This window comes from Ceratotherium simum, chromosome 6 (assembly GCF_057802395.1).
Source record: "Ceratotherium simum simum isolate JZ-2026a chromosome 6, ASM5780239v1, whole genome shotgun sequence".
NCBI lineage: Eukaryota > Metazoa > Chordata > Mammalia > Perissodactyla > Rhinocerotidae > Ceratotherium > Ceratotherium simum.
The window spans coordinates 53,990,452-54,014,183 of NC_141905.1; the positions used below are offsets into that span (position 1 = coordinate 53,990,452).

Sequence of the window (23,732 nt, forward strand, 5' to 3'; positions counted from 1 at the left end):
CAAACCATTCAACAATCGAGAGGCCTCAATTTTACTGTAAAATATGAGATTTGGAATCGATAATATCCAACATACATCCTAGTTCTAAGATTCAGAGGCAGCAAAATTTAAGGCAACGAAGGATGTGGGGCTTTGGAGTTATATGTTAATTAATTTCTTCATATCTACTGTGTGCTTGGCATTTAGGGGATACAGTGATAAATAAAACAGAAAAGGTCCTAACTCTCTTGGGGTTTAAGCTCAGTGGGGAGGCAATCAGTAAATAACTGCAGTAATAAATATGATTATAAATTGTTAAATTCTATAAAAGAAAAGTCTATGGTACTATGAGAAAATATAAGAAGCAGACCTAATTTAGATAAAAAGTTATATAGATTGAGAATCTGTGCATGCATGAAGTGGATACTTTTGGTTAACTTGATCATAACCGTAATACTACTATAACTACATGGTTGGAGAAATCAGGAATGTATGGTATCCATTTGGAATTGCAAATGTAGCCCCCTCTGAAAACTGCACTGAACCTTTGATCCTATTATAGATTTTGTATAGGTTCAAGAGAAATCACTTCTTAGTTGGAGGAGCATTTGCCAAGCTTGGCATAAAGCTGATGTTCTAAATCTGTGTATGTGCTTTGTTTTATATTTTATACTTATTAAACACCTGTTATGTGTTGGGCCCTAGTAAAAGTACCTCACAAATGCAACTGTATAGAGGAAAACATCAGAATGTCCTCTTAGGTTCCTCTAAAGCTATCTCAGAAATCCTTCACTTCCCTAACAAAATACAGAATATTTCCAAAGCATCAGGCAATCAGAAAGATTTGAAGTACCCAGAATAGGTCTAGAATGTGCTTTTTCATGCATTCTATGCAGATACCTAAATGAAGTTACCAGCTCCTAAGAGTTTAAAATCTTAAATCCAAAGGCATTAGAAAAGCTCCAGTTTGAAGAGTACTGGCACCTGTTTCGATGGTGAGTATTGAGGAATAGGTGAATCTCTAGGTTTGAAGGCCTTGGTCTTTTTTCATTTTAGATAAAGGCTTAATTTCACCTCAAAAAAAAAACAAGATGAAACTTCTTTATAGGGGTGTGTGTGTGTGTGTGTGTGTGTGTGGCTATGACCTCAGGGCTTCGTGTGTGTGTATGTGTGTGTGTGGCTGTGACCTCAGGGCCTCTAATTCTAGCTTTGAAAAAGGCCCAAACCCCAAAATAAAAGTATTCAGGGGACATCAGGTGGATGGTATGAGAAGAATATTTCAATGTCTTTGTTTAAAGTAAGCTGGATGCTATTACACTATTTCCCTACCTGGATTTGTTCCTGGTTTTAATGGCATTTAAGATATCAGATTGAGGCTACTTTGCCCATGTTTAATTCCAAGAAAGGGAGAGGACTAGAAACTACCTTATATAAAAGTGGGGTGATGAATGTAGAGGGGCAGTTGGTCCTAGAGGCTTGCATCCCACTGCCGCCAACCACGTGTCCCAGAATATAAGTCTAAGAGCCAAGAATTCTAACTCTAAGACCCCTGACTCCCAGGCATGAGTTCTTCTTCACCACCAGAAAAACCACTAGATGGTGCTCTTAGTCATTCCTTCCAATAGCACATCTACTCCACATAGGATACTTACTTTGCCTCGCTGAAATTTGAGTTCTAATTAGATACTTTAAATCTTTAGAACTAGTAAGAAATGGAATTATAGGAAATCTATTTAATATGCAGACTATTGGTAAATGTATTCAGTCATTTATTTAGTTAACAAAATTATTCCATTTTATATGCCCTTGCCTTGTCATCCACAAGCAAAGTCTTGAGACTTGAGCCTAACCTCCTCACCTTCCCTTTCAATCATTTGTCAGTCTTTTGGTCTATTTGCTCTTATGATTCCATGGACACTCTTTCTTTCCCTTCCTGCTGCCCCTTGACAATTCTTCCTACCCTGTGTAGATGTTTTCCAAATAATCCACATTCTCTACCTTAGAGTAAAGATAACTGTCTGCCTAGGACAAGATTGTTCAAGGACTTATTCCTTCTGCGTTTAATTTCAGGGGAGGTTTTATATTTTCATGCCAGAATAAATACCTACAGCCTGACTTCCTAGCAATCTTCTTTCCCCACCGTACCAAACCCTGTGCATTTATGTATAGATCCTGAGGGCAAGAAGGGCCTATTTTCCTACTTATGGGAAAATTTTGTTATATATACAAATAACTCATGTTTTTGCTTATGGATATTCTTTATTCTCTTAAAACCTGACACATTGCCAATTTGGAAGACTTTTTTTGTCATTATACTGATATAGCAAAGTTTTACCTTCCCAGTAAGATCAGATACCTCCCTCTGTAATCTTTCTTTTAGAATACTTTAAAATTTGGAATCATTTATTATTATTAAGTTCCATATTCTAGCGTAAAATAAGAGGAAATGAATATATCATGAAGTTTTGTTTTTAAAAAGAAATGGTCAAATTAGAGGCATTAAGAGAAAAGACCCAAAGATTCTGCCTAGCTTTCTTAAAAAAAAGAACTTTAGAAAGCTTGGAAACTATTTTTAAGTATCTTATTGGAAGAGCAGGATCAATGTGTGTTTTTTAAAAATACCCTTTATGGCATGGCTAAATGACAAAGATATCATAATAGGGAAGTAGGTGTTATTAAATAAAAACAATGAAAAGATGAGCCAAGGAGGAGAACAAGGAAACCCCAAAATATGACAAATCATATACAAAATGAGAATCTGGATGAGCCAAGAAGGAATCTGAAGACAATATTTAAAGGGATTCCAAAAATTAGTTATCAAATCTTTAAAAACTTCAAAGGTTGAAATCTACCTCCAGAATTATTGAAACTATTAGACAATATTAGTAGAAATGAATTATTTGTATTATTATTCATTCATTAAACACATTTATTGAATATATCCTGTACACCAGGCATAGGGTATATAAAGGTAAAAGAAATTCCCTCTACCTCCCACGAATTTCTTGTTTGGTGAAAGAACTCACAATTTAGTTTGGGCTGAAGAAAACATTAGGGGTGTTCTCACTCACCCTCAATTATTTTGAAATAAAGACACTAAATATTCACAGAATGTTCTCGATTTACACTGTCCAATAGACATATGTGGCATTTAAATTAATGAAAATTAAATAAAAACTAAAAGTTCAGTGCAGGTATAGAACATTTCCATTATTGCAGAAAGTTCTGTTGGACAGCATCATTCTAGATCTAATCAACAAGCTAGATAATATATCAACTACTGGAACTGGACGGCATCCCCTTAGAATTTATTTGTTCGTTTGTTCAGTTTTCCTTCATTCATTTAAGAAACTTTCATTGACTATTCATTATGTATCAGGCATTGTGCTAGTGATAGGGATGTAGAAATGGAAGTATATTCCCTACCTTCAGAGAGTTTATGGTCTGGTGGGAAGACCCAGACAGATAAACAATTATAAGATAGCAAAATGGATGGTGTAGTTAGGCTGTGCACAGGAGGTTGCAGTGAGAGCACAGAGGAGGGACCTAACCCAGCCTGCAGGGTAATGGAAGTCTTCCACAGAAGATGATGATTGAATGGAAGGATAAGTAAGAGTTATCCAATGGAAAAGAAGAGGAAAGATGCACTAGGCAGAAGGAGAGACTGTGGCATATGCAAGAAAGTGCAGGTGGTTTGGTATGGAAAGAGTTGAAGGTGTCTCTAGGGAAGTGGTAAGAGATGAGGCTAGAGAGATAGGCCAGATTATAAAGGACCTTATTTGTCTTGCTTTATTGTGAAGGTGGAGGGGGAACCATTGAAAGATGTTCAACTATAAAGTGGCACAAATCACATTTACATCTCAGGTAAATCACACTGGGAGAAGAGGATGCAGAGGTGGCACACAAGAAGCAGGGAGACAGATAAGAGTGTGTTTTAGTAATTCAAGCAAGAAATGATGATATTTTGAACTAAGGTAGAGATAGATTCAGACTCAAGACATTTTAGAAGGTAGAAACAACGGTATTGACTACATTTGAGTTTTAAAGAAGGAAAAGAAATGAAGCTTCCTATCCCTAAAAAAAACATTTGATAAAAAGCCCTGAGGGCTATAAACTAGTGAGTTTCACTTCCATGTTGGTTAGGTTCTTGTGAGAGATGGGATAAAAGATGAAGAAAGAGGCTGAATACTTAATCAGATTCTGGATCAATGGATTCAGTGTCAGGAGATCTGAGTTAGCTATGTGATCCTGGGCAAGTCACTTCACTTTTAATTTTTCGACCCTATAAAATGAAGACCTGGGACCGGCCCCGTGGCTTAGTGGTTAACTGCGCGCGCTCCACTACTGGTGGCCCGGGTTCGGATCCTGGGCGCACACCGATGCATCACTTCTCTGGCCATGCTCAGGCCACGTCCCACATACAGCAACTAGAAGGATGTGCAACTATGACATACAACTATCTACTGGGGCTTTGGGGGGAAGAAAAAAGGAGGAAGATTGGCAATAGATGTTAGCTCAGAGCCAGTCTTCCTCAGCAAAAAGAGGAGGATTAGCACGGATGTTAGCTCAGGGCTGATCTTCCTCACACAAAAAATAAATAAATAAAAATAAAAATAAATAAAATGAAGAACTGGGTGAGTTTTAAACTGAGCCTTCAGGGGACTGTTGGAGATATTTCAAAGGGGGTGTCTCTTGTAGTTACTAAATTTTATGATCCATCATCCGCATGCCCTGTTTACTAAGAAAAGTTATTGTGATGATCAAAGCAGATGGTGTGTGAGAAAGTGCTTTGTAAACTATAAAGTGCTCTGTAAATTTATGGTACTATTATAATTTTGACACTAAGCTCTTTGGTTTAATTCCAAGCAGTGGGGCTTAAATTATAGTATCTTAAACAGGAACTGAGGGAGAAGAAAAAGACAGATTATTTTCAGTGTAGAAAAATTCTGGGAGATTAAGTGGATAAGAATCACAATATAATTGAAATGGAGCTGACTTTTATGCCTAGTATATAAAGTAGGTCTCTCTGTGTTATAGGAAGTCTTTGTTTATGTCTGTATGTGTATGTATATGTGGTGATGGAAGAAGCTGAGCTAACATTTACAGCCTTGGTCGGCGACCACTAGGGATTCATAGTTAGCTGTAACTTTGAAACAGTAACCTGAGGCCGTGGCCAAAAAAGCCAACAGTATGCTGGATGGTCTTAAGAAAGGTATTTTTTAAATTAAAAAAAAAAAAAAAAAACTTTTAATAGCTATTATAATTTTGCTTATTATTTTTCAATTAATATCTGATAGTACTAGGGAAAAGCAACTCAATTATCTGGGATATGGTAGGGGGTGATGGGGTTGCCATGGTATAAAAGCATGCCACTTTTCATTGAATGAAAAGACAGTGATGTGAGTAAATTGTACTAAATAATGAAAAGTGTGGCTAGATTTGCTCAATAAATCTTAGTTTTCTGGAAATAGGGGGCCTGAGAAAGGTGAGTATAGTCACCTCTCTAATGGCTATAACTACTTAGTATCTAGCAGAGAACCAATAAATAAGGGGAAAAAATGTTGTAACTGAGTAACCAAAAGATTACTCATATTCAAAAGGTACATATACTCAACGACACATATAAAACCCATTCACCTTACTTGTGGGAGAGGCCCTTGCTCAGGCTGTATTTGCTCTTACTTTAGACACAATTCTAGTAATTGATTAGCTGACTTACCAGCTCAAGAAGATTAAAGATAACATAATAAGAGATGAGCAAGAGAGAGGGGAGTAGAATTTATGTTAAAAGTGCAGGAGAGGAGCAGAAAAATTATAAAAGCTAGACACACAAGAACTCCAAACTATTTAGTGGAACAGAAAACAGCTCTTGATGCCATAGCAGCCCTGGGAATTTATTGTATTGTATAGAATAAAAAGTGTTCTTGATGGTGATCCAGAGAATTAAGAAAAGTTTAATAATATTTAGTATACTCAAAAAAATAAGGGAAGTATTATGATGCAGTTTAAAATTCCATCAAAAAATGCTTAAGAAAAAAAAGTTTGGATGCTTAAAGCAAAAATTAATCATTATCTTGAAAACAACAGCAATAACAAAAACTTAGTTTGAACTCTTCAGTTCCCAAAAATGCAAGATAAATTAAACTATGCTAGGCTTCTGTATATTTATTGCCTTTAATTGTTGATTTTGAGCCTTTCTAAACTATATTTCACACAGAATCCACTAAACTTAAGATTTATTTTTGTTTTTCCAAGAACTATATAGGCTGAAAATTTAAATGGTTTCTAACGTTCTGGCTCAGATGAATTCACAAGTGGGAAATGTATAATGTTCTCTAAGAGAACTCAGATATTAATGGGGAGGGAGAATGATTGCAGGCGTTCTTATTCTGATCAGAGAAGCTCGCATGTAAAATGATAATGTATTTTTAGGAGCCAAAAGTCTTTTGTCTTCAAAATAACTAATATTGGGTTTGTGTTTAACTTACTAAACAAGTTCTATTACTAGTACAGTCATGCATAACGACAGGGATACATTCTGAGAAATGCATCGTTAGGCATTTCGTCATGCAAACGTCATACAGTGTACTTTCACAAACCTAGATGGTATAGCCTACTATACCTAGGCTATATGGTACTAATTTTATGGGACCACCATCGTAAATGCAGTCTGTTGTTGACTGAAACATCTTTATGCAGTGCATGACTGTATTAAAATTTTTAAAGTACAAAAAAATTGTTGAAAAAGAATCTTTCAAAATATTTTTTTCAATCTTGTCATAAGATATCTTTTAGTTTTTAAAGAGGTGGGATTCTTTTATGGAAAATAATTATTAAAAGACAAACAGACATTCCTGCATCATCCTCATTTTGCTACTTAGAATATTTTACCTGTTGTCTGCATGTAAAGCTGACTTCTTAATGTGTCTGCCTATTATCGCTGTTAGCTAGAAGAAGGATTTTTATAGAGCATATTCTGTAACAAAGCAGATGTTTTGAAATATATTGACAGCCATGGAATTGGTATAGTTTCAAAATGCTTCTGTAATCGTTCACCTAAGGCTAAAAAGAGTCAGAAAACTTTTCTTGATTGAAGTATATTGCTACTCTTGAACTTTATGTAGGATAACGATTCTAAATTTATTGTAATTAAGGATTACAGTGATTAAATGGCAGATTAGAAGTTTAAAATTATTAAAATATTTGTGGTAATGGGTGTGGAGAACATTCTCAGTAGTGGAAATAGAAAGTTATAAATAGTCTTCATTGGAAATGGTTACTTGTAAATATTATAATACATTTGTAATGAGTAGAAATTAATTTAGTGGTTAAACCCTTGTATATTTTGCAATCTTGTCTGTCTTTTTTTTTTTTAATAGTGTTTGCCAGCTCTGAGCCTGTGCCAGGATTTCAGGGGGATACCCTGCAGCTAGCATTCATTGACCTCAGACAAGTAAGATGTAATAATGTACTTCTCATTTATTGCCTCTTAGCTCTTGCATTTTTTTTTTTTTAATGCTACAGGAATGCTTGTTTGCCTTGAAACAACTTTTCTTTAGAAAAGTACTTCTTTTATAACTGTGTATTTAGTCCTTCTCTCTGAACCTATGTCCATTCAGTGTCTCAACTTCATGGAGCATTCTCATTGGTGAATATCTAACTTAGTCATTACCTGCTAAGCAGATGACTAAATAATAACTTTATACTTTGGTTTAGTGACGCTTGAAGTTTATTTCATAATGATTTCATGACCATATGTGAAAATTGGTGGTATAACGTTGGTGTCAGGACCCAAGTTAAATGTAACTTATTACAACCTAGAAAGGAGCCCCTTGCTTAAAATTTTGTCACTGGTAAAGAATGCTATTTTTATAAATTTTCTATATGCCTCCAGAAAAAAGAATAAAACTAATTTTAAAAAGGTAATTATACATTTACGTAATTCTTTTCTGGTCACATAACTCTAAGTGTAGTAACAAATATGAAAAATTTTAAATCTCTTCATTTTACTTCTCTTTAACATCTCTATTATCGTTTTCTTTATTTTCTTCCTATTACCTCTTTTCCATCTCCCTCATATTTTTTCTTCTTATTCCTTTCTTCCTCTTCCCCCCTCCTCCTTTTTCTTTTTCTTCCTTAATCCTAGGATTAAGGAGCTTAATAAAGCTGGGAGGCACAAGAGTGTGGAGGAGGGGTGGATCTAAGTTAGAGGGCTCAGGAGTACTAGAATTGACAACAGGAGTGACTGCTGCCCTTGGCAAAAAGAATGAAATGGAGATGGAATTAAACAAAGCCACTGTGATATCAGCCTATTAATGGTCCCATCCGCTTTGGGGGATGGAAATGAGTAGAGATAGGGCTGTTTCCACTGTTGGTAGAAATAGACTCTACCACAGTGATGTTTGGAGCAGGACCAATTTGAGCAGTTAAGGAGCTCTGATGTCAGTAAATGTTTGAGGTTAGAGCTATTTTTGCTCTGATTCCAAACCAGTGTTCAGTAAGTATTTATGAACTACTATGTACTGACTATTTGGAGAGAAGTGTGGTTGAAATAGACACAAAAGTAATATAAGAGGTAGTGTCATACTCATGAAACTTAAAAATCCTTTAGAGAAGCAAAACACCCATGAACTGGTTAGGAATACTTATAAGGCATTCAGTCATGTGGAAATAAATGGTATATCTTCAAGTAAGGTTTAGGAGGAAACTGAAAAAGCCATTTCTGTCTCCCAAGTATGTCTGTAAAGCACTGAACGTATAAAATATATTCATATTTATTTCTGTTTGCAATCAGTACTCATGTATTATGCCAAACAAGGAACACTGTTATGGATGAGCTAGATCTATAGAGGATTAGCCTTACTAAGTTAGGAAAGATAGTAGAAAATGAAGAAGTTTTATTCCAGTTTACCAGAAGATATTTTTCCATTCCAGTTTACCAGAAGATATTCTTTCTATTGAAGATAGATCCATTTCCTTTAGAAGGAGTTCTCTCTGTTGCAGTCCTGTTGCCCTGAACAAGATGATCTAATATAGAAAACTGAGTCCTTTAGCAAGTTGGAAATAGGTTTGGTTGTATATTCATTTCCCGATTAGGTTATGGCCGCTTACTGGGGTAAGTTTCCCTGTTACAAGGACATGAATATGTTCTCCAATCCAAAGAGTATGTGATTTGAGGATAGCTCCCATTATATATGAATATTCTGTCCACAGAAAGTTTGAAATTTATTAAGTGCTATTTCCTCAGTTTTGTATGAATTTGTATGGTCTTAACTAGTTTGTTATCTCATTGTAGGATTGTGAATAGTACCACATAATTTATGAAGCTGTTGGTAAAGATTCTGTTCCTTGGTTTGTCCAGATAGGTAATTGGTTCAATGCAGAGTAAAACTCTGATCCCTTTCTTCCTTCAAAGACAATCATCGTTTGACAGCAAAGAAAGCCTCTTTACAAGTGTTTGACTCACTAGGGAATTGTTACTAAGGCATACTTATAAATATTAATAAACATCTCCAGTCTTTTTGGTTGAATTTACTTTTCAAGTATGTGCACTTAGAGGCATTAAGTCCTGGTTGACTTTTCTTCATCAATGTAATTTCTTTAAGAGACTTTTAAGTGAATAAAAAAATCTATTATGAAAGATTTAGAATCCCTGAAATCTTTTATGACACATGTAGAATGTTGAAACAAAAGATTTATATAGAAATGACTAATATAAAACAGTTTTAAAGTATAGTAGTTAATATGCAGTAGAAGTGACTAGTGCATAGAAAATTTTGATGAGCTGATTTTTTACGTGTTAATTTTTCTCGTTTTAAAAGGGGCTTAAAATCATTTTCCCTGGTTATTAATGTTAAAATTTAATCATACTCTATTCTTGTACTTTTATATTCTAAAACAAGAAGATGCAACTAATTCTTGTCTTTAGCTGCTGGACCACTGTGACATAACTTGAATTTTATGTTTTCAGAGGGCTTGATTTAATAACTTGATAAGGATAGTTTTTTTTCACCTATATTTGTTTTTCAAATTAATTTATAGACAGTTAAGTGCTGAAATGGTAAGTATGGAAAGTAGCCAAAAATAAAATTAACCTTGAAAACTAAAGTCTCATATGAGGTGATACAAGTTTTTTGTATCAGATATCAGTGATTATTTAAGTAAGGATGCCTGAAAATTTCAATAGTGTTTTTATTTCCTGACTTCGTAAAGATATTTCATAGCATATTATTTTAACACTTTTATATGAAGTAGTATATCACCAAACATAAAGAGGGTGCTAACACTTTTATTTATATTTCAGTTGGGTTTCTGCACTTTTTTTTTTCCTAGTCTGTGATCCATTTCTGTCTTAATAGGGTAGCTGACAGTTCTTTTCAAGTATACTTAGAAAGGCAAAAGAGCCCTTTCATAGTACTTATAAGGGGTCATGCTTCTGTTTTTTAGTTTGAATTTGATACTGCTTCATGAATTGCTGGGTATGAAAGATTAGGAAGTAGGTCCAGTGGTCAAATTTTACCTGCCCACCCGGACTTTGCCCTGAGGTCAAACTCCTGATATTTGCTGTTCTGAATAGAGGAGTTGATGACAAGTATGAGCTGATACAAGAGGAAAGTTAGACCATATCAAAGCTGAAGGCAAGAGAATTGGGACTCAATGAGAGACTGTAGCTAAAAGATGGATCATCAGAATTGCCCCCTTCCAAAGGAAAGGAAATAGCTGACCTGTGAGTGAAAAGACTCTATCATCCTGCCAATCACATGCTTGCTAATGGAAGCCAGTTATCTCAACAACGTCTGAAAGCCTACTGCCCCAATAGACAGTGTGGAGGATTAGCAGTCCTGGCGCTGCATTATGTGAATATACTGCCTCAATCAATTTTAAATGTGTTGTTTGAACATGATTTGTATGTGTAAACTTGTTTACAAATAAAACCTATCATTCTCCTACCCCCAGTTCTGAAATTAAGTCACTAAATGATGAAGGACTTTGATATTCTTATGTGTGTCTGTTTTCTTTTGCAGAGACCATCTATTTTGTTAAATATAATCTTTCAAATGGATTTCAGATGAATATGTAAAATTCTTTTGACAATGCATGAAAATGTTAAAAATTTTAAACTATTTTTATTATAATACTCTATATATAAATACGTAGTATTCAGTGATAATTTTTTTATAACTCATTCTTAATACCTGGAAATATTTCTCTAAATATCACTGGAAAATGAAGTGTCCTATATAATTGAGTTTTCCAGGTAGATTAGTTTTATAATCACCAAAACTTTTAAAATGTAGCCAATTTAATGGGAAACTTTAAAAATATCTTTCTCTCCTTCATAGCTTCTTATTGAGCATAATTCTCACAGTAGATTGAGCATCCTTGGCTCACTAATCCTAATACTAAATCCTCTTTACTTGATCCTATTTCACTTTGTGATAAGTTATACTGGTAAGATATCATTGCTGCATTTGACAATATCTTGATAATCTTTTAGACAATATGGAGAAGTTTAGGTAGGTTGGATGATAATGCAGTTAGGTGTGTTTAAAACTAACAAAACAATCTCTTGCCCAAAGAATGTTGACTAATGTATAACACCCTAGAACAGTATTTCCCAAAGTGTCTTTCCAGGAACAGTGATTTCTCAAGATGAGAAATGATTTAAAATGAGAAAAGATTTTTAAAAAATTCCAAGTCAACTAAGTTTGGGAAACACTTTATACTCTAATTCCCTCTTAGAGACTTACCATGTGCATTAGAATTGTAAGAACTGAGAAATTCGGGAGTAACCCAGCATTTCCCAAACTTATATCACAGAACACCTCCCTCACTCATTTTGCATTGTATTACATGAAATTGGGAAATGCTGCTTTAAGTCAGGACTCTGGCAGCACCCTCTAGATGTCTGTCTTTGACAGTTTGGGATCAACATATTAATGACTTGGATAAATACATAGAAGAAATACAAGTTATATGTATAGATTACACAAAGCTAGGAGAGTTACCTAAGATGATAGAAGACAGAATTATAGTGCTCACAGTAGGCTTGAATGATAAGCCAAAGCCAACAAAGTTAACTTTAGCAAGGAAACTATTAAGTGCTGTATTTAACATTTTTAAAATTAAATTTTAAAAAATATAGGGTGTAGGAAATCTGATTTATAATATGAAAAAGATCTGGTAGTCTTAGTTAACTTCCAAATGAACCAACAGTGTGCTGCGAATTCTTAGACTACATTAATGAAAGTGTGGTATTTGGGTTACACCACTGTGATTTTGGGCTGTTAAGACTGTGCCTCGAGTACTGCATTATAATATAGATGTTCACAAATTGAAGAACACATAAGAGGATTACAAGGCTAGTGAGGGATCAGGTGTCATATGAAGAGCCTTTTAGAAATCTGGGAATATTTCATCGAAAGCCTTAGAGAGGTATACCTTTGTAAGAAAATCAAATATATGGTTCTTATTAGCTTAGATTATGAGTCAAGTCTACCATTTTCTTCTTCCTATTACAATCCTAGGCCATAAAAATTATCTTGTAATTTTCCTTTCCCCATCCAGCATTAAATCCTGTTTTTAAGTATTTTATTTTGGGCAAACTAGGGAAAAAGAGGAGTGATCATTCCTCTGAACTATGTGTAGAGAATTTGAGAGAGAATTTTAATTGTGCAAAATATATTTGAATCTCATGGCACTTTTCAAATAAATGTTTTATTAAAGTATAACATACATTCAGGCAAATCATAAGTGTAGTATTGCTGATTTTTCACAAAGTGAATATATCTCTATAACAAGGTCAAGAAAGAGTACTTGACCAGTAAGTACCTCTGAAGAGACTCCCACCCCTCACTGCACTTCTTTTCAGTCATTACCCTTCTCCATCCCAAAGGATAACTACTATCGTGACTTCTAACACCACAGATAAATTTAGCGTGGGTTTTCAACCTTGTATACATGAAATCATGCAGTATTAACTTTTTGGTTCTGCCTGCTTTTGCTCAATATTATGTTTGTGAAATTTATTCATGTTGTTACATGTAGTTGTGGTCCATTCATTCATTCCCTCTGCTGTGTAGTCTGCCCTCATACAAATATACCATAATTTATGCATTCTACTGTTGATGGATATATGAATTGATTCCAGTTTTACTGTTACAAACTGTGCTAATTATGACATTCTTTTCCATGTCTTTGGGTGAACATATGCATACATTTCTGTTGAGATATTTACCTAGGAGTGGAACTGCTGAGTCAGGGGGTATGTATATGGTCAGTTTTAATAGATACTGGCAAATAGTTTTCCAAAGCAAGAGTACTAATTTATATTTCAGCCAGCAGTGTAGAAGAATTCTTGTTGCTCTACACCTTGTCATCACTTGATATCTCTCTCTTCCTTTTTAGCCATTCCATTGGATATACATTAGTTTCACATTGTGATTTTAATCTGTATTTCCTTGATGACTTATAAAATTGAACTCCTTGGTGCTGGCCCAGTGGCATAGTGGTTAAGTGCATGCTTGCTCTGCTTTAGCAGCCCAGGGTTCGCGGGTTCAGATCCCGGGCACGGACCTACACACAGCTCATCAAGCCATCCTGTGTTGGCGTCCCATATTCAAAATAGAGGAAGATTGGCACAGATGTTAGCTCAGGGCCAATCTTCCTCACCAAAAAGTAAAAAATAAATAAAGAAAGAAAATTTAACTCCTTTTCATATGTTTATTGCTCATTTAAATATCCTTTTGTGAGAATAACCAGTTCAGATTTTTTCCATTTTTTTCTATTGGCTTGTCTACTTCTTACTGATTTGTAGAAGTTCTTTGTGTATTCTGAATATGAGTCCTTTGTCAAATATATGTGTTCAAATATCTTCTGCTCTGTGGCTTGTCTGTTCACTCTTAGTGATGTCTTTTGATGAAGAGAAGTTTGTAATTTTAATGAAATCCAATTTATCATTTGTTCCCTTTATGGTTAGTTCTTTTTAATGTTCTGTTTAAGAAGTCTTTGCCTACCCCTGAAATTATAAAGATATTTTCCTATGTTTTCTTCTGAAAGTTTTATTGTTTTACCATTCACATTTATGTTTACAATCCATCTGGAATTGATTTTTGTATATGGTGTAGGGTGTAAGGTTCAAGATTAATTTTGTTCCATATGGTTATCCAATTGACTCAGCACCATTTATTGAAAAGAATTGGATCTCATAGCATTTTAATGTAAAATAATTGTAAAACACAAGACTGTGAGACAGAAATGGTGTGTGCTTCTAACATACAAGTAAAATGTTTTCTATTTTCTTCCAGTTAACTGTATGCTTATATTTTATGGTTCATTCCATCCCTCATTAGCAAATTAGTTGTAGGGTTGAGGTTTTGTAATACCAGCCTAATTATACTTTCACCACATCAAACGTATTTTTTAAAAATAAAGTAATTTTAAGTATTCATAACAATATTGGCAATATAAAAGAAAAAAGCTAAACTACAAGCCCATGAAGACAAGAAATCATGCTTTTTTTTGTTCTCTGCTGTACATCCATCGCTTAACACTATTCCTGGCACATAGCAAACATAGCAAACAATTAACAAATGTTGAATAAGTGAATGCAAATTTTTTTAGCTGTACTCACAAGCATATTTTGGTGTACAGAAACGCCTTATTATGAATTGAGATATTCTACATAAATTAATGTTCCTTATAAACAAACATTCTTTAAAAGCACTAATTTTTTTTCTATTTCAATTATTTTTGATGAGAGTATTTCTAAAAATACATGATACTTTTCTCTGCCTTCTCATGTAAAAGTGTAACAAATATAAACATATCTTGATTTATCTTGGTCATCATTAAGGATACTAAAATAGTAATATAAGTTATTTCTAAGAAATATCATTGCTCCAAAACCAACTGCTTATTCTTTTATGGTTGAAGAAATATTTTGGACAGGAGAATTATAGAAATTTAGATAAAGGCACCTTAATTAAGTGATCAGCAATCTTTGAATATAAAGCAGAACTTAAATAAAGCACGTTTCCTAAACTACTGTTGTTTGAAACAGTGAGTCATGAAGAAAGTAAATTATAGTCAAATAATTTTAGGAAATCCTGCATGTTGTGTCCCTCTCTTGTAAATTCACAATTTCATTAGCACATTAAAGGCTTTGAGAGGTCCTGGAGTAAAGGTGTATCTCTTTTTTTTCACCTAAACCTGCTTGAGTACTGAATACTTTCCACAAATGAAAATCTCTTACTGTCCTGCAAAGCAGTGTTCTATGGCACACCCTTTGAAAACACTGAATTACTTGGACCAGTATTGCATTGTATTAATCTATGAATTCCTAGAACTATGATCTGGTTAAAACAGAGGGCTATAATGGCATATAGATAAGCCTTTCAGTAGATAGATGAAATTTAAATATTAAGATGCAAATAATACAAAAATGGTGAAAAAAGTAGTAAGTTTTCAAAAATAATTTGTTAAACTTCCTTTTTTTTAAACACTTAGATGATTTTATGAAGGATGATAATTACTAGAGGATTAATGCTGCTTAGATGCCGTAAACCAGTCAGTCAGTCATACAGAATAACTTGTTTTTAAGAAACATGAAACAGTAACACAGGATTGCTTGTGAAGAATGAAAAGATTTAAGTGGGAAATTAAAATACCAGCTCATGTGGAGTTCAAATCCTAACAGTTGTCAGATTCCTTAGTGAATCATCAAGACTATTGTTATTGAGCCGCAGTATGCATGCTTGGAGGGAACTAAGATTGTATTTGCTGCTTTTTTTCTCTTACTAATACACTCTAAATGAGATGAGACAAATTCGAAGGAGAGATAATTTTGATAAAATCATCAAGGTAAGTTCCATATTTTCTGTTTGTTGTAAAGAACATCACCTAGTATTAAAAAGGAAATACAGTTGAAGTGACTTTTTTCAAGATAATTGCACCTATCCTTTAGACAGAAGATCTACTACTTGCCAAAATAAGAACCTTAAAACAAAGCCAAAACTTCCACAAAGAAAATAGTGCATATTACTATTTAGTGGTACTAAAAATGTGGTGAAAAAATTCTAAGTCCTTTAGAACTTACAGAAATTTTTTGCCCAGATGGTTTACTTTACACATCAACTTAGCTGTAAGCACCTACAGATACAAAAAGAGGAGGGATAGAGGAACAAAAGCTACTTTGTTCAGTTGGTCTCTTTTATGTGACACCAAGTCCTTCCTAGCAGGCAAAGGGGGAGTTTTATACTTAAATATATTCTTTTTCCTTCCATCACTTCTTTGATCTGACATAATTTAAAGAATACATTTTTTAAAGTTGTTTTGTGACCCTACACATTCATCTTTTTATTAATGGTACCCAGGAAAGAGTCTCTGCCTCCAGAAGAGTTCATGGACATTCTGAATATTAAGCCAATCTTTTCTAGTTTTTTTTTTAACTTTATCAGTTCCTGGAACTTGACTTGTTCTATCCACATCCTGATCCAATATGATCTCATTTAGCTGGAACAAGTGTATATTCTGTACCATTTTTTAAAGAGACTACCCGTAAAACTACTCCTCCCTTCACAGATCTCTTTTCTTACTCTGTATGTCATCAACATATATGCCATTCTCTTTCATGATAAATTCTGAATCTGGACTTCTCAATATAGTATGCTATATGAGGGTACTGAGCAGCCATTAGCCATGGCTGTTACTCATTTGACTACTCTTATATTTTATCACTTTGTAGAGAAATCTGTTAGAAAAGATTTCCAGCTTTTTATTGATTTTTTTTTTCCCCTCAACCTTCAACTCAATGGACAGGAATTGATTATAACATAAATTGCATTGCATTAAGGATCTTTAGATGAGGGATTCTTACCTGGGGCCTATGGGTTGGTTTTAGGAAGTTCGTGCAAAATTTTGTTTGTATGTGCATTTTTCTGAGAAGAGGGTCTAATGTTTTCAGCAGATTCTCAAAGGATATGACCTAACAACGGTTATCTACCCACCACTGCTCTAGTGAAACTGAAAGCTGTCCAGATTAAGCTAGATCACCAAGAGCTGTCCCATTTTCAGATATTTCTTCATTTACTCAAATATTTGAGCACCTGCTCTGGGCACTGTTTTAAGTGCTGGGGATACGGTGGTGAACAAGGTAGGCAAGATTCCTGTTCTCATAATCTCATTTTGTTGGAAGGAGATCCACAACAGTGATGATTTCAATTAGCGTTAGATAGAACTTCAAATAGATTTAGATCCTGTGAGAAAAATAAAATAGATTAGTGTGATAGTCACTGGGGGTGAGGTGGACCACTTCAGATTGGGTTGTCAGGGAAAACCTCTTTAAGGAGGTGACATTTGAGTAGGTACCTGAATGAAATTGGGAGATATGGGGAAGTGGCATTCCTGGCAGAGGGAGTGCAAAGTTTTAGGGTGCTATCAAGGAAGAGAAAGGATAATAGTATGGCTATGATGTAGTGAGGAAGGGAAAAGAGATGCAAATAAAACTGGAAAGATTATCAGACCAAATCCTGTAGGACCTTGAGGGCCTTGGCAAGGAGTTTGGGATGTTAAGTATGTTGGGAAACCCTTCAGGAGTTTTAAGCAGGTTAGTATCATGCTCTGAATTAACATTTTAAAAAGATTATTCTGGCTGCTCTAAGGAGAATAGATTGAAAAGGGACAAAGTTAGAATCAGGAAGAACAGATGATTATTTTGGTAGTCTAGGCTACAGATGACTGATTGCTGTTAATTACTGATAATGTGGTTCACTATATTTCACGGTGGCTTCTGCATGTGGACTCGGGAGTTTCTGTTTTCAATATTAGAAATAGTTGAATTTATCCTGAGCAAGTAGTTTGTTTTTATCTCAAGAATACTGTGAGTTATCTAACTAATTATATTTTCTTTATTTTGGAGCTAGAAAACTCAGGTGTGTAGGATAGCATCACATGCATCTTCTCTCTTACCTTCAGTTTCTCTTGGCCCTGGCTTTTTCAGTTACTAAGTTGTATTTATCTTGCATGTATTTTTGTAAGTTGCCTTAAAACCCCTTTGGAGCAAGGCAATGTGTAAATAAATAACATTTGTTAGTGGAATCCTAAAACTGTTTGCAGCAATAAGCATTATTTATGTATGGATTTTCATTTATTTCTTCATTTACTCATTCATTTATTCAGCAAATGTTTATTGAGTGCCTACTATAGCCAGCCACTGGGGACACACAGTTGAATAGTAGATGATAAAATAAGAGCTAGACAATTTGAGAGATGAGTTAGTTGGTATCAATGAAGATAAAGTTGAAGATAAAGACTATTAGATTCGGAAAGATATCTTGGCTAAAGGATAGAAATTAAGGCGTGTAAAAAGAAAGCCACTGAAGTATTCAAATGGTGTGTTGACAAGAACACTGTTGTATAGTAGGAAACAGAGTGGAGTCCTACTTCTCTTAATAACTACTGTATGACCTTCGGAAACTGTTTCCTGAACTGTTTCAACTATATATTTTAATAGTTTAATGAAATCTGTGAGGAAAAATGTTGTATAGTTTACTTCTGAGAGAGAGATTTTTCATGGCATGCTTTAATCTTCATTGCTAAAATTAGTGAATTATGTAAAGCTTGCGTTGCACAGAAGTCATTAATTGATTGAGTCAGCAGTTACCATCTCTGTATTTACCATGCTTCGTCAGAGTGACGGCAAGGCTGGTGTGCCAGATCTACATCATGGTGAACTATGAGGAGCATAGTTCCTTCCAACAGTATTGCTTGCTAAAGGAAGTACCCTGGGCACCCACCTCCTTGTTCTCATTATTCCCCTCACTTACCTACTTCCACTCTTTTATACGTAGTCTGATAATCCCTCTCGCCATACCCCCAAATGGTTATAGAGTTTAGGAAAGAAGTTCAGATGTAATTCACCAGAGAAAGATAGGAGAACCCTGATAAATATATACTTGTGTTTGACTCAAAATGAACAACTTTGGATTCTACCTAAAGGGACATGAACAAGACTTGGAAGTTAATGAAGGAATTGTTTGGCCATAATGCTTGCCGTGGAGACTGGGCGTCTGCCAAGACTTTACTTTGAAATTTCTGTCTTCTGTTTCTAATCTTAAGGCATCATAACATACAATTCTTTTACCAGTAGTCCAGTTTATTCTTTTATGATGAGGAAGAAGGCACTTTTAAATAACAATTATTTCCACTATAATTAAGCAAATCTTCTTTTGTTTGCATTATATTTGTTACTATATTGTATACACACTCTGCTTGCTTAAACTTGTCCCTGTGACTACTTCACAGGAACTTTCTTTAGAAGTTTTAAAGTCTTTGACTTCTTAAAGTATTAATGGGATTTGCCAAAGTTGTAGTATCCGAATGCTTGACTAGATATAGTAGCAGGACAACAAGCTTGTTCACACAGCTCCTCCAGCAAGCATTTTTTACTTAGACAATCCTAAATTCATTTGAAGTGCCAAAGAATTAAAGGAAGATGTATTTGGGTTTACTCCTGCATATAACAAGACCAGACATCTCACAAAATTTACCTCAAGGTCCAGATATTAGAAAAGTATGCTGCCCTTTGGGAGAGCTTAGATTATAAAGGATTAGTCTAAATCTAAATGACTTTTGCCTTTTTGTCCTCTTTTGTTCCAGTGTCATAATTCTGGAAGTTTGCGGTTTATGTGCTTAACTGCATATGTGATTTATGTTTATACCTTCAATTATTGATTTAAATTTTAAACTCAGATTTTTGTGATTATTTTAAGAGTAAAGATTAGAGCTGTTTTGTAGTTTGGAAAAATTACCCTCTAAAGTGATTTTTTGAAAACCACAAAAACAAAAAAGCAAACAAACACCATAATAATTACAAAAATAATATATGCTGTTTCTTTTAATTTTCATTATTAAGTAATTACAGACTCACAAGAAGTTACAAGTATAGTTCAGAGAGGTCCCATGTATACTTCACCCAGCTTTCACCCATGATAACTTTTTTTTTAGCTGTCTACAATTATCAAAATCAGAAAATTGACATTGCATGCTCACTGTTTAAAACAACAACAAAAAATAAAACATGTAGAAGTGTTTAAAGAGAAAGGTCTCATTTTTTTCCTCCTTCAGTCTCTCAAGAGTCATCAGTGTGTTTCCCTGCAGACCTTTTTTAATGTACAAACATACACGTATGCACCCACTTGTGTGCACACGTAGAGTTCTCTGCTTTGGGGGAAGAAATGGATCGTTTATGCTATAATTACATTTTTTATGCAACACCACATGATTTTATATTGGTAAATGTGGATCTGCTTCATTCGTTTACATATCATCATAATGTTCTATAGTATAAATATACCATAATTTATTGAACAAGTCCTCTTGCACATTATGGAGTCTCCAGTTTTTGTATATATAAATAATGCTGCAGTTAATATCCTTATGCATGTATATCGAGCACTTGTGTAAGTATTTCTATAGGCCTTTAGAAGTAGAATTACTGGGTACTGCCAGAATAATACTCAAGAAAAGTATAGCAATCAGAATTATTTTCAAGAGAAGTGCTTAACTTAACAATAGGACAATAAAATTAACAGATTTTTAGGAAAAAATTGTGTAAGTGTACATTTGGGTAAATATGGAATATTCCTTATTGATAATGTAAGCATTATCATACTGTGATTAATTTTGAGGTAAATTTTCAGTGTGTTACACAAGGAGTAAGTCTTTGTCTCCGCAGACTAGGAATTATAAGCCAGTGCATAATGTAAAGAGCAGCAGTCCCAAATTTAAATGTTTTTTTTTTTTTTTTTTTTTTAAAGATTTTATTTATTTATTTTTCCCCCAAAGCCCCAGTACATAGTTGTCTGTCATAGCTGCACATCCTTCTAGTTGCTGTATGTGGGACGCGGCCTCAGCATGGCTGGAGAAGCGGTGCCTCGGTGCGCACCCGGGATCCGAACCCGGGCCGCCGGCAGCGGAGAGCACGCACTTAACCACTAAGCCACGGGGCCGGCCCCCAAATTTAAATGTTTTTAATCATCAATATTCTTGCTATTTTTTTAACTGAAAGGGATAGGTTAAAATTTTTAGAACACTCTGTCAGCAATAAAGGATAGTGATATCTGACCTTTATAAATATTATACACCCATTAAACTAATTAATAGATATGCACTCAGGATTAGCATGGAAACTTTATCCTTTCTCTCAAAATTAATTCACATTTTTGCCAAACTTCCTATTATTCATTTATAAGAAATATTTTTCTCTAATAATTGTTTTCTTTTGTTGAATGGAAATGTTTCTTTTTTGTTTTTACTGTTGTAGATGTCTTTGAGTTGGGAGGATAGTTTATGAATGGTTTAAATATTTAAATGCTTTGTCAGAAAAACAACAGTAATGCACTGTTTGTTTCACATACTAATGAGAATTATAACCAGAACCACCATAATCCCTGTTAAGATCTTTTTGCTATATAAAACAAAATTCCCTAGACTACCTATACGAGATTTGCCATATCCTCTCTAGTCTCATTCTAGCTATTTCCAATCTCTTTTTTCTCCTTTGCATCCAGAATCCTTAAAAGAATGCTTTGTAATTGATCATATCCTTATTTCCTCATCTCTCATTCAATCCTCAATCCACTACTCTCTGCTTTGCCACACTGCTCAAACAGTATTCACTTAGGTCACCAGGGAAGGCCAGTAGATGTTTTTAACCCTTATCTTACTGGTTCTTTCTGCTGCATTTGATGATGTTGATCACGGCCTCCTTAAAATTCTCCCTTCCTCAAAGGCTGTACTCTCTTATTAATGTTCTTTTTCTGTCTCTTTTGTGGCTTCCTTTTCCTACCCCCCTAAATGCTGGCTTCGCTGAGGTTTTTGTTCTTAGAACGCTGGTCTCTATACACTTCACCTGGATGAACTCATCCACTCTCATCATATCTCTGGCACAAATGCTGTGTGCCTTACATACATATCCAGTTGCTTGGTAGACATTTCCACTGGGATGTGTGTCCCACATCCTATATGGCCTGTGCTGTCAACATATTATCTTCCCTCACTCTCAAATCACATCTTCTTTTCATGTTCTCTGTTTTGGTTGATGGCACCACTTTGCCATGTCCCACATTCAGTCAATCATCATGTCCTAGGGATTTTTCCTTCTAAATATTTCTCAAACTCATCCTGTTCCTTCCATCCTAACTACCTGCCTACTACCTATCCGTCCTCTTCTCTCTGTCCCAACTACCTACCTGTCTGTCCCAGTGTATTTCAAGGTTATCACAATAGTCTCCTAATTATTTTTCCTGCCTTTAGTTTTTTTCTCCTCAAATCCATTCTTCACAGAGTTGCTGGAGGTACCTATCTAAGTGATGAATCTGACCAGGTGAGCTTCTTTGTTTAACACTTTATACCAGTGTTCCTAAACAAGGCATACATGTTCTTTTATGATCCAGTCCCTGTCCCCTTCTCGAGCCTATCTTGTCCTACTCCCTTAGTTACATTTCAGTTTAGTAACACTAAAGTGCATGACACTCTCTCTAAGCACAACCATTTCCTGGGTTTACTTCTCACCCCCCCAAACAAGATTGAATGCTCTAATAATAATAACCTATACCTATAATAACCTATGGAGTTATCATCACTGTAGTTAGCATGTTGGTTCATAATTATGTTTGTATGAATATCTCTTCCATTATGCTTATGAAGTCCTTGAGTCCAAAGACTGGGTCATCCTCCTGTTTTCATTGCTAGTGTCAAATAGAGTGTTTGTCACATACAAACATGGTACCTTCATTTTACAGAAGAGAAAGTTGAGACCGAGTTTACAACTTCCTTTAAGGGTTAATTCAAAATGAAAGTAGCTTGAGTTTTTTAAAAAACTGAGTTGGGAGGGAATTGAATAGGGCATAGACATAAATACACTACTGGTATCATAAAAGAAACAGCACTTTTTATCCAAGTGAAATATAATCAAATAAGCAAATAATATCCATAGAATATTGATTAGGTGAGATATTGGAGGAGCTAGTTTTTTCCCAACCAAATGGTGCCGATTTCTAACATTCTGAAGCACTGTAACCAAATATTAGATATTTAAAAATTATTCTGAAAAAAAAATGCTGACTCATTTTAAGTTGTGGTATTTGTTGAGTATTTCCTTAAAATCATTGAATACTCTGTTTATTACCCCAGGTTGTTTTTAAAAGTATTTAAAAAGAATTAAATTCTTTTAAAAAGTATTTGGTTAATTTATTTTCAACTAATCTGTAAATACTCAAAGAATGCTTCCAACTTTCTTACCTGTTTGTTATCCATCTCTCCCCTTCTTCGTCCTAATTATCAACAATCTTTACCTCCTCAACTGTGTTGAGGGCACTGGGCCAGGCGCTGTCTTATGTGTTACAAAGAAAAGATGCTATGGCTTGAGTTTTTTCTGATGGCCTAATGTAAGATGTTTATGCAAAGTGTCAATGGAAACAATTATCTCAACAGGATGACACAGGCTGTTTTGCTTAGAAATATCCTAATTTCCTGTTTAGGTTATCCAGAGGTCAGGTACGGATTTCTATTTGCACTCTTATAGTGCAGATTCTCATCATGCAAGCGTTGTAGGACACAGACCACAATCCATTTAATTCCACTGGCTTCATTTATCTTACCAAGAAAATAAGTCCTTCCTCTGCTGTTTTTATTTAGTTTCTCTTTTTGTATTTTACTGCTTTAACCTTAGTCAAGGTGTGATGCCAATAGCT

At 34.7% G+C, this 23,732-nt stretch overlaps 1 protein-coding gene across 4 annotated transcripts in view; it reads left to right on the forward strand.

Moving 5' to 3' along the window:
* The window catches only part of EXOC6 (exocyst complex component 6), a 187,139-nt gene that overhangs the window by 149,986 nt on the left and 13,421 nt on the right, over window positions 1-23,732 (forward strand). For 2 of the 4 annotated variants that reach the window (XM_004427834.3, XM_087432278.1), the window contains one exon: window positions 7,359-7,432. In XM_004427834.3, the coding sequence (XP_004427891.1) occupies window positions 7,359-7,432 (74 nt within the window). Of the gene's footprint in view, window positions 1-7,358; window positions 7,433-10,425; window positions 11,093-23,732 lie in introns of those variants that run through there. The other 2 variants (XM_087432280.1, XM_087432277.1) reach the window with 2 other exon arrangements.